The sequence below is a fragment of the Mirounga leonina genome, unplaced genomic scaffold, assembly GCF_011800145.1.
Source record: "Mirounga leonina isolate KUSES-001 unplaced genomic scaffold, KU_Mleo_1.0 Mir_151, whole genome shotgun sequence".
Classification (NCBI taxonomy): Eukaryota; Metazoa; Chordata; class Mammalia; order Carnivora; family Phocidae; genus Mirounga; species Mirounga leonina.
The window spans coordinates 46,949,520-46,962,226 of NW_023270377.1; the positions used below are offsets into that span (position 1 = coordinate 46,949,520).

At 35.1% G+C, this 12,707-nt stretch overlaps 1 protein-coding gene across 1 annotated transcript in view; it reads right to left on the reverse strand.

The window, feature by feature from the left end:
• The window catches only part of FSIP2 (fibrous sheath interacting protein 2), a 106,656-nt gene that overhangs the window by 43,118 nt on the left and 50,831 nt on the right, over positions 1-12,707 (reverse strand). Inside the window, exons 16-17 of the mRNA XM_035007578.1 lie at positions 3,748-10,193; positions 1,244-3,699 (exon numbers count right to left, since the gene is read on the reverse strand). Coding sequence (XP_034863469.1) covers positions 1,244-3,699; positions 3,748-10,193 — 8,902 coding nt within the window. The remainder of the gene's footprint in view (positions 1-1,243; positions 3,700-3,747; positions 10,194-12,707) is intronic.

The following is a 12,707-nucleotide window of genomic DNA, read 5'->3' on the forward strand; positions in this document are numbered from 1 at the left end:
GTATTTATTAAAAATCATATACCTCCCTGGGATGGCCAACTTCTTCAAGTGGCAGCCAGAGAAACACACTATTTTTTCTCAAAACTTAATCATCTGTTATACCTCTGCATTTGAAATCAGGTAAAATTGTGGAGATGGGAAGCTTTAAGCTGAGCTTTGACTGCTAGGCAGGCTTTGGCTATGTTGAGATGAAGAAAAGTGAGGAAAGAGTATTCCAAAAGGAATAAGGAGCAGGAGTAAAATCACTGGAAGGCCCTGAACATGTCTGAAAATAGAGAATAGATTTGATAGAGAAAAGTACCAATGGGATGGAATCATGGATCTTCTCTTGTTTGTTTTGTTTTTCTTTATAATTCTCTAAGTTTATTTAGTTAGGCTATGTTTGGAGAAAGTCTGTTTATGAACTTGAAAATTGCAGACACACAGCTATCCATCTTGAAAGAATGCCAGTTTTAAGGATGAGAAATGACCTCCCTATGCAGGTGGGTAAGACTGGTAGGATATGTTTTCCTGTTTGAATGATTGGCAAATGATGTATCTGAACTGGTATTATGGCAACTAATTACTGGTAACTGGAATTATTGATCTAGTTCAGGGGTACTATAGCATTATTAGAATATTACCAATAATGAAACTGCCAATAATCAACAGGTTTTGATATATAAAAAATGGTTCTTACATATGATTCAACCTCTTAGAAAAGAGTGAAAATAACTTTGTGAGGATATGTTTAGATTTTAAGGAATTTAAGAATACTGGACTACAATCAAAACAAATGGTTAATACCACTGTTCTTATACATTGTGACTAAAGATGGCAAAGACTTCAACTATTCACCTTGAAAAGATGAATCACTAACCTTCAATCAGTTAACTGTATATTTGGCATGATTAAAGAGAAGTCATGCATAAAAACTTTAAAAACTCTTTGGAGCATCTATCTCATACTCAACCAAAATCCTCTGCTTTAAAGTAATGACACTTTCTCTCATCTGTAGTTATGGAAAACTGATCAACAGGCTTGTTCAGATTCAAATCATTTAATGTTAAACTTTTTTTTTTTTGTATCCTGATATGTTAAGAAGTAATTAAATACTCCACTTCCAAGGCTATTTTCAGAAAAAAATAAATAAAAAAAAATAAAAACAAAAATAGTAAATTCAGCTCCTTGGATAGAAGAGCTTTAAAAATATCTATTTTTTCTAAGTTATCCCAATTTCTAAAGTAGGTTATTTATTGCTTACCTCTAGTTTCAAAATTCTTGAAATATGTGACCACAGATGTGGAAATATGTCTTGCTACCAAATGAATTTCCTTTGGACCCAGTTCATGATCAGTAAAAGCAATGACTTTAACTTCCTTCAGAGCCTTTCCATTTGGGGATCTCTTACTTTCCCATTTTTGCAATAAAGAAAAATCTTCTGTGATGGCTTCAGGTTTTTTATTTTCTTCTTCAGGTATACAGCTTATTTTTTTATCCCACATTCCAAGCAAACTTTTCTCCTCATTCTTTTGTCCTCCAGATATTATGGACAAAGGGCTTTGCTTTGATAGGAAAAATGGTTTCATTGTTTCCATGTTTTCATTAATGTGTCGTTGACTTGGAAAACCATAGCTTGACAGCACAGTATTGACAATATTTTCTGCAGCTAAACATATTTTGATTGGAGAAACAGTTGTCTGAATTTGGTTTGGCTCAACTGGTTTTAGAGTTCCATAATGAAATACTCTTGGATTTTCACCTTTTCCTATTTCTATGAATGACATGACTTGCTTTAATGCTGCTTCTGTGGACTCATTTGCTTTCTTAAATAGTTTTTGTAAGACACTGCCTTCAGGGAGAGAGCTATTTCCTTGCATGATTTTGTCAAAATGGCCAAAGTTCGATTCCCTTGGACTGTAGTCTTGTACTTCATTTTTAAAGCATGATGGTATATTTTCTGAATCAAGCCTTTCCATTGGCTCTGAGCTTTTAATTGTATCTTCTACAGAGGCTCTGGCATATGAGGGTAAGTTTGATGAAGCCCTATACTTTTTTTTTGTATTTTCCTCTGAATAACACACAAAACCAGGTACACTGATTTGTGAAGGATTATTCCCCAAACTAACTTCCTTTAACTTTGATGTGGGCATTTTCATATTAGTTGCTAATTCAACCTGATTAACAATATAGGTATTTTCTGCTCCTTGGAACAAACTTTTGTTGGGAAGGTTATTGATATGATTACACTGGTCCATCAGTGTGCCAATGATCTCACTTGCTATAACAGTCTCTTTCAATGTGCTAATTGAAGATGGTTCCACTTGGCTTATTTCTTTGTCTAGCTTGTTCTTAATTATACTTAGCATGTCACTGACAATATTAATAGCACATGTAAGTAATTCTGAATGGAATGAGTGAATCTGTAGAAGGGTATTCTCTGTGTTTTCCTTGGAAATAATAGTATTTGAATTGGTTTCATCAGAAAACTTTTTCAGTGGTTGTAATTTTGGCAACATCTTTTTGTTTAATAGTCTCTGTTGGAGAGGAAAAAAGTTTTCTATAGGCATTTTCACTATTTCAGAAAACTCATATTTAGACATATATTTAAACTGCAAGTCTACAAATGACTCTAAAATATTTAAAACCCTTTCTATAATTTCTTGAACAATTTGGTTGCTGGAGCCCAAAGAAATTTGGTCTACTGTATTTGTGTTATATATTGGTACACTGCTGAGGATGTCCTTGATTGGCAAATCATATTTACTTTTAATACTAATATATTCTTTCCTGCTTGCTAGTGTTTCTCTCCTATCTGGGGAGGGCACTTGGGACAAAAAACACAGCTGTAATTTTTCAAATAGCATTTCAACAATTTCCCTTCCAAACATATTAATTTGTGCTTTGGTATCTTCAACTCTAGTAGAAGCTCCTTTGAAATGATTATAGCACCTGCTTTCACAATCCTGAAGCTGTGGCAAATCTAAAAGTGAAAGAGAATATTCTAATTCTTTTGCTTTTATTGGAATTTTAGTCAAAACATTTTCAGCTATCATCATTAGCTTAGACTTTTCATTTTCCATATCATTTGATTCTGCTTGCCATTTGTCAAACATTTTTTTAAATATACCTTCTTTAGGAAAAATCTGTTCGAGCTGTGAAGAAACATTTTCCAAGTAAAAACATGCTTGTGGTTTGGCAAGATACTCTGCATCTGAATTCCCCTGTGAAAGTTTGAGATCTTCCACATGTGAGAATTTTATTGGATAAGCCAAATTGTGGTTACTTTTTGCATATAATCCTTGCAAAACTGTATTAACTATTGTATTTGCTGCCATGATTTGATCGGATGGTAAAGCTTTAACATTTATCATTGCTTTAGTTTGCTTCACCTTTTCAAATTCTTTCACAGTTGTTTCCAGGATACTACTTATTATATCCCTGGCATACATTTTTAGTTCTGAAGTGGACAATTTCATTTCCAGTAAGTTTTTGGCATCTCCTGATGATAGTGTGTGTGGCAGCCCAGTGGTAGTCTTGGACTGGCTGTCTTTTGGAGTCTTCTGTCCAGGACCTAATTTGGTCTTGCTTTTGACCTTAGCACCAGCAGGTCCTAGGTGTGACTTTGTTCTAAATTTAGGCAAAGGAATAACTTTTGATCTTGCTTTTAAACTTGTTTTAAAATCTGGTTTGGGGCTGCCCTTAGAGCTCACTTTAGAACTGTGTGGCTTTACAGGTTGCAACTCATCAGAACAACTTTCTGGGGACAAAGTCTCTTCTAGATAAATTGAGGCAAAATTTATAATCTTATTAAGAACCATTTGGACTAAATCCTTCCCCACTTGCAATGGTGAATATTGCAAAAATTTGTTTTCTAATAGAGAGACATTTCGACTGCCTGCATGAGAATAAACCTGTGGTATCACATCTCTGGGGGGATTACTTCCTTTTCCTGGTTGTTTAGTTTCTTTGATGCAGGCTGCTTTCTTAGACAAGGTATCATTGTCGGATGCTTCTACTTTTTTGTTGCTTTCATTTAATGATGTAACAACTATAGAGTACATTTTCCCCAAAACACTTTCAACTATGTCATTTGCTACACTGTTAATCTGTGATTGAAAGAAGTTTTTTTGCGTTATGTCTGATGTTTTAATTTTAGAGTTAGATATTAAGTGGGGGATTTCATTAAATGGAGGCAAATGGCCTATGATTTCCATTATTCTTTGATGCACTTTAGTTAAAACTTCTTCCACTGCACTGAGCAATGCAGTCTTTTCTTTTTGTTTTGATTCTCTTTTTCTCATAAATATTTCTTCCAAAATAATTCTCTGGCTTTCTTTTTCCAATGTTATTTGGTTTTGTTCCATTGGATATTTTGAAAACCGAGATAATTTGTTTTTTTCCTGCTCTCTTTGTCCCAGCGATATTTCATTTGATACAGTTAGGTGTGAAAATAATTTAGGAATGTCTTTTGAGTAAACATTAATTTCCTTTGCAGATCTTTTATCATATAAACTCTTTAAAATACTGTTGACAATTCCAGTCACGATGATATTTTCTTGGAATGAAATGTTGTTTGGATATGGATACATCTTTTGAATTTCTAAGTCTAAGTCATTTTTAATAAGTTTCAAAATGGCACTGGCAATGATGTCTGCATATTCCTTAAGACTAGCTCGTGAGAGATGAATTGTGGAGCGAAGATTTTCTTTGTAACTTGCAAAAGTGGAATCTGGGAGCTCTTGGCTGAGGATTGTTTTAGTGGATGTTTTCAGGACATTCACATTTGATTCCACTTGGCTTGATTCATGAAAGATGCTATCATCTTGTTTATAATTTTCCAGTTCCAGGCTAGCAATTGACTTTTCTTTAGACTGGAAAGCAAGAGTAATTAAGGAATCTATTCTTTCTGTGGCAAAAGCTTCTAACCGATTGAAAATATTTTTAGTAATGAAGTTAGCATTTTCCTCACATGGGTCAGGAAATTTCTTGGCATCTTCTTTCTCTACTGTAGTTATCTGACAATCATCAGCATAAACTGATTTCAGACTTCTTAAGGATGGCAAATACTCTGTTTTTCTTCCACTTTTTGACCCCACAAGAGGAGGCTGTTGATATTCTGCTTTTGAAAATATGTCACCAAAGATCAGGGGCAATCTTGCAGAAGTAGGATTTTTTGCATTTATGCTAAGCATGACAGCAGAACTGAGATTATGAAGAACAATATCCACTATATCATTAGATATCAAAATGACATCTGATTTAGGAACTGAAAGTTTTGGAATAATTTTATTTGCACCCTTGATGAATATTTCAGGATTTGCTCCGGAATGTTTCCCAGCTATGCTATATTTCAGAGTGGATCTGGCACATGATAGATTATTTTGATACAGTGTTTTTTCATAAATATCACATAAGATACCTTCAATGATATCTTGTATTTGAAACTGAAGCACTTTTCTATATTCAGTCTTATTAAACAGCTTTTTAATAATACCTTCTTGTTGATCTGAATTAATCTCTTTCTCAGAATTGTTTTTGTCACATTTGCCTTTAGACGATACAATATCTAACACTGTTTTAACAACTTGACTTGCAATACTTTCAGAAACCACAATGTTATGAGTTAAGAAGGGACTTTCCCTTTCTCTATCTAATTCATGTTTGATTCCTTGTAAAATTTTTCTAGCCACTTCTGTTGCATATGTATTTAATTTATTCAAAGAGAGTTGACACACTGAGTTGGTCTTTTCTGATGTAATATGATCCACTGAGCAAGAGGACAATTGATCATCAGAATACAAATCTTTGGCTGATAATGCTTTGCTTAAGGCACTTTTATCCTGCTGAATAGGTAAAGCCACTGGAACGGTAAAGTTGATTTGGGGACAAAAGAGAGATTTTACTTTGGAAGTAGCAAAAGTCTCTAAATTTGTTAATATTGCCTGTACAATATCTTCAACTACATTTACTTTGGCCTGTTTGTCAACATTGAATCTGGACTTAAGAGTACATGGGTTCTTGTCTAGCACAGTAACAGAGGACTTCCCTCCATGGGTGCGTTCATGTAAAGAAACATTTGCTCTAAAGGTGGTGGTTTTATACCAATTTTCACTTGCATTTCTTTCCGGCATAGCAGCCAAGTAAAGTTTATGAAATACAGTTCTAACAACATCATCTGCCACTATGATTACATCTGCTTCAGATACTAAAGGACCTATCATTTTATCTATAAATTGAACAGATGTTTGAGGAATTGGCTCATCAACATTGTGAACGATGCCACTTAAATGAGAGTGGGAGAGAGAAAGCACATTTAATTGATTGACCAAAGCATTTTGAAAAATTTCATTCAAAATATTTCTTATAATGGGAACAATTGGAGATTTCTGTGGTTCTTTGAGTTTCACTTCAATTTTGTTTAAGGTTCTTTCTAGAACCCATTGTTTAAGAGAATCTGATTTAGCTTCTTCTCTTAGTAATGTTCTCTCCCCAGTGAATTCTTTCTCTGTATGTGAGACATCTTCTAGAAATGAATCTGATTCAGCGCCTCCAGGAAGAAAATTTCCATAGGTTGGCCTGTATCGATAAGTTTCAATGCCTTCCTTTTCAGATTCAGTTTCATTAAACATATTTGAGGATACTGCATCTAAAATTAAGTTGACTATATTCTTAAGCATTTGTTTCTCAGGTGGTGGGGTATTTACACTTGTCCTCAAATCTAATGAGTTCATATTTAATTCTGTTTGAATAGCTTTCAAAATAGTACTTGATATCTTCTTTGCATTCATGTATAAAGCAGACTGCAATAGTTTCTCATGTGTGTCTGTGAAAATACTGGGACTTTCATATTCCAAGTCTATCTTATTGCTTTCTTCATTTCCATAAGTAATAGAACCCAGAGTTTCTAAATTTCCGTTAGCGAACCCTTTCAGTTTAGCAAAAACCATATTTAGAATATCTGAAGCTAGAGCTTTCAGTTCATTTGGATGTATTTCTTTTGTGCTCCCTGTTTTGGAGGACACGGGAGCAATAGTTTTTTCTTTATTTTTTGTCACCTCTTTATTACCCTCCTGAATCATCCTGGAAACTATGCTGGAGATTATGTTAGTGCATTTGGCCATTTCCTCAATAATTGAAGCAAATGATAGGTTGTCGATATCAAGAGACTCTGAGACGGCTTTAAATCCAGAACTTGCAAAACTGGTATCTATATCAACACTACATAATTTTGCAAGGATGTATTCAAAAATTGTTTTGGAAATGAGCTGAATATTAGACTGCAATGTAGTAGCCATTTCAGGATTTTCATTCTTTTCTCTGTTTGGTTTACTACAAGATGGCTGATGGTGTTGATGGGCTCCTATGAGCTTACATAACATTTCATATAGTGTTTCCCCAATACTGTCTAACACTTGCAATCTAGCATTGTCTTTGAGATCTTTTCCATTTACAACACTATGGAGGGCACATGGAGTAGCCAAATATTTGTGAAAAGATTTTTTATCCTGCCTACTTGGCAAACCATTTTGTTTATCAACATTGTCAGATCCATATGAAGTTGCAGGCTTTGGCTTATCTGAAGGGAGTGATATATTGCGTTGATCATAATGTCCACTTGATAACATTTCATAAATATAAGTTAATAATGGAGATTCCATAACTGAGACAAGAGATTCTAATTTATCAGTGTCAGTAAAAAACCCTTTACCTGTAAGGGATTTGGTATGGTCTATTTCCCTACAGTTTAGGCTTCTCTTATTGAGTTCTAGTTCATTCTGGATAGCATGCAAAACAATGTTTACCACTTTAGTTGTGTAAGTACTAAGTTGAGATTGTAATGAAGATTGCTCCACAATTGAAGGTTTGAAGCCCATTTGCAATTTTGGACAAAAGAATGACTTCAGCCTTTTAAACACTGTATTAATGATCTTATCAGTAATGTCATCTATAGGTTGAGGTTCACTTTTTTCAGATTTTAACACAGAAGGTTTTGCAGGATCTACATTGAATGAAGATAAATATTTCACTTTCTTTTCACTGTCAAACCATACTTTTAATGACTTTTTATTTGGTGCTTCTTTGACCAGGTGTGGAGTATCAGAACTACCTAGAGAAGTTTGAACTGATGATGAAATGGAACCTTTAGTGATATTGGGAATGCAGCTTGAAGCCTTATGAAGTATATTTAACAAAGCATCTGTTATTTCTTGAGCCACTGCACTAATTTCTGACACAGAGAACATCTGGTCCATCCATTCTTGATGTGACAGTCCTTGAGATTTTTCTGAAATAAGAACTGAAGCTTCTTTGCCAGTTTTATTGTCTAAGTGACCAGGCAGAACAGAAGATAGGTCCTTGAGCATTTCTGTTAAAATACTTTTAACTATGTTTTCTGAAGCCTTTTGTATGTGATGCTTTTGATCTTGGCTGAAAATCAAAATGTCTCTATTCAAACAGGGTTTTCCCTTTAAAATTTCTTTATTATTAAAAGATGGTAGCTCAGTCTTTAAACCCCCATCACAAAATGCAACTTTGCTTCTTCGAGAAGCAGCATTTGCAGGTGGTTTGCTATTTCTTTTATATTCAAAACTGGTGTTTCCTTTTGTAAACCAATTCTCAGGAACTTGTTTCTGTGATTTTGGCTTTTCATCTTTGAAAGATGAATCAAGCACATTCTTCACAATTTTGTCTATTTCTTCATTATCATCTTCAGAATAAAGGACCATGCCAGGAACATTAATAGGTGGAAATGATCTTCTAGACCTAGGACCATTAGATAATCTAGTGCCAGTAAGTCTGTACTTTTCTTCAGTGTCAGAAAGATTTCTTGGTCTAGAGTGTCTGCATTTTTGAACATCTGCTTTTACTGGCTCCTGATGTAGCTGAGTGACGATATCATCAAGAAGCTGAAGGAGTACTACTGTTTCTTCAGATGCAGTAAGTCTCTCGTTATTAAGTTCAGTTTGTACATATTCTAGTATAGTGCTGATTGCTTCCTCTATATATCCAACCAAAGAGGACTGGGAAAAAATATTTGACATTAAATTTTGTATTTGATCTTTAACAATTAAATTAGCTGCATCAGGTTCAGGACCACATTTCTTTTTGTTGTCTCTTTTGAGGGACATGTATGTTGGGTCTGTCATAGGTTGCTGATCAGAAAGTTTAATTGCATCTTCAAGATAAGGAAGTTCATTTTGCTTACAAGATGCAAGAGTCATCAGCTTTTCTAAAATGGCATGTACCATATCCTCAGCAATATCACACATGGGTTCCAAATTATAAGGCAGTGAAGCTTTTAAAGATTTTCCATTTGATGGACTGAGATATTCTTTACTGGGTGGTAAGCTTGGTTTAATGTCAACTGGCAGATCTTCTTGTGAAAATATCTCAACACATTTTTTCTCAACTGCAGATTGTAGCTTCTCAAGCATACTCTCCACAATCTCTGAAGCTGCTGAGCAGATATCAACATTGGAAGGCAAGTCTCCTTTTTCAGGTTCACTCTCGTCAACAAAAACTTCAGCAGTAACAGAAGAAATAGAAGGAATGGCCTGCGTTAAATCAGACATTATTTCTTGAAAAATACTTTCTAAAATCAATTCAGTTTCCCCTTTTAAGTGACATTTAAAGTTAACAAAAACATTCTTTAAATTCTTCATTTCATTCATGGCTTTGGCTTTTTGATCAGGAAACAGTGGACTCTCTAAGCCATCTGTTTCAGTGGTGGCATCCTTAGATTTTTTTGTGCCTGTTTCAAATGATGCTAAAAGGTGACTATCAGATTTACAAGTTCTGAGCTTAGGATATGCATATGTCATACTGGTTTTATTATATTTGAGTTCAGGTGATACAGCTTGTCTTTCCACGTGATATGTTTTACCCACAGTTGTTCTTTCCACATGGGCAGAAGGTGGTTTTAAAGGTGTGGTTGGTCGCCTTACTGATAGGTCAACTGTAAATGCACAGGGCTCTCTCCGAAATGTTTTAGTTGTGGCAGATGTGTAGCTTCCATATGTAAACTCTTCACTGCATGTGCTACAGAAACTTGAACTCTCTGAAGAGAGGATGGAGTCATCAGACACTGGATATGCTTTAGTTCGCAACCTTTCTTCATACTTTGTGATGGCTGGGTATAATATACTGGTCACTGTAGCTACAACCCAGGTCATTATATTCTGAATTATACTATTCAGTTCTTCAGAAGTTACCTGGAAAAGAGGCAAGAAGGAATGAAGAGAAACTCATGTAACAACTTATTATATTCTGGGACAGAGGGTAACATTTAATTTTTTACATCAAACAGTACCTAACTGGATACCATCATATGGGTTATAAAGAGAACACAGTAAAGAATTTATTTAGAATTTCAGATTACTGGGGTGCCTGGGTGGCTCAGTCGTTAAGCATCTGCCTTCGGCTCGGATCATGATCCCAGGGTCCTGGGATCGAGCCCCGCATCGGGCTCCCTGCTTGGCCAGGAGCCTGCTTCTCCCTCTCCCACTCCCCCTGCTTGTGTTCCCTCTCTAGCTGTCTCTCTCTCCCTCTCTGTCAAGTAAATGAATAAAATCTTAAAAAAAAAAAAAAAGAATTTTGGATTACTTTCAAGTTGGTTTACTCTGTACTATAGTAAAATAGTTTTTATAAATTTCTGTTTGATTCACATTCTCTCCAAGTTTTTTGTTGTTTTTCCCCAACATTCGTTGCTGAGATAAATGACTTTTTGGTAAAAATAGAAAAAAAATTACCAAATTGCTGTCTAGCCAAAGAACATGCAAATTTTGGCAAGAAGAAACAGTGTCTACAATCCAATGATATTATTTAATAATATGCCAGATTATTTATTACAAAGTATTTCTCAAAACAGATGTGGTCAGAACATTTGGGTGCCTTCAGAGGCATCTGTCTAGCTAAGATGTAAGGATGAAAAATAAGCCATCTCTTCTGATTCTCTGCTGCAGAGGAGAACCTATGATTTGTATATATGGAAATCAGTGCAGCTATTAAAAGTTATTTAATAGGCAACAAAAAAGTTAATGCTTATGGAGACCAACTGGCTTTGTAGTCAACAAGAGAGTATCAGTGCAAACTGTTTTAGATAGGAAGGCTGAAAAAAGATGGTGAAATGAAGGAACAAATTAGTTAAGATAGCAACAAGGGGCTCCCCCTAGACTGGGGTTTAAAATAATCAGGAGCGGGGCACCTGGGTGGCTCAGTCGTTAAGCGGCTGCCTTCAGCTCAGGTCATGGTCCCAGGGTCCTGGGATTGAGCCCCGCATCGGGCTCCCTGCTCAGCGGGAAGCCTGCTTCTCCTCTCCCACTCTCCCTGCTTGTGTTCCCTCTCTCACTGTGTCTCTCTTTGTCAAATAAATAAATAAAATCTTTAAAAAAAAAAATTTGCTTTAGACCCTTAAAAAAAAAAAAAAGAATCAGGAGCGAGGAACAAGGGTAGGGAAATTGAATTCCTTTTGAGCCAGAAATAGAAATACAGGGGCCAGATTTGGAAAACCATTTTCTTAGCAGTCATTGGTGATGTCACAGCTTAAACTGGACCAAAAGTAGAAACAGTGCATCTGTAGAATTCTATAAACCACTTCTTATTTACTGAAAATTAATTTTGGGCTTGCAAAAATCCTTTTGCCTATAATAAACGAATAGTCTGTTTTTAAATTGTTATTACTCTTAAGACATAAAGGCTGTAAATATGAGTAATTGGCAGCAAAGCCTGGACGTCTGGTATATAGGCACCAGGTTAAACAATGATTCCTATAATGGGGCTATTCATACCCAAAATATTACCTTAAATTAACATGGAAATATTCACATTTCAGGCAAACATCCAAAGAAAATTTAACACCTATGTAACATACTCTCTTTACACATTTTAGAGTGGAGGCACCTTAGGAAAAGCAATTCTATCTTGCTGTAATTCACGAGTCTCCTAATATATTTTTTTCCTTTATTGTACAATGGCTAGTGGTTTGAAAACATTTTGGATGACAGCATATGTTATAAAATACTTGTTTTATATAATGACATCCTAAATCAAACATTTTAAAAATAAAATCTAAAATTTAACAGAAAAAGCAATTGTTCTAATCCACTACAGCACATATAAACTAAGACATTCAATATATATTATTTTTCTTATTACCAGAGATACTAAAAAAAACTACATTGTTACGCTAAGGCTAGGTGTGAAAGTTACCAATATTGATATATGAAAGAGAGATATTCCTTAAGTTTTCTGTGTGGTGAAATGTAGTAATTAGAACCTAGTTTTCAGTTGCTTTCCATTTTAATATTAAACTGAGAAATATTCCCTTGAATCAAAGCTTTTATATTTGCTACACATTCTATGACTTGAATAAGTGTCCATGTGAAAAAGTATGTCAGAGTATGTGTTGTTCTCCAACACCTTTGTCTTTCCTGACTGGTCTTAATTCCAAAGTTGGGCTTTGTAAGTTGGACCATCTTATCTGTCTGTTCCAAGTCTCAGCTCATAGGTGACAAGGTACTTTTTTATGTGACATTCTTAGGTGACCAGGTCACTTCTCACTAAAATGGCTAGAGCCAGACCCAGGCATCCCAGCTCATCAGCCAAGTCTGCAAAGCCATGTCACCTAATGGCTTCCCATGATAAAATGAGTTTGTGTATTTGATGCTGTTATGATGGCTAGGTCCTTTAATGTCATTCCACACATTTCTGTGCCCATGAGACTTCTT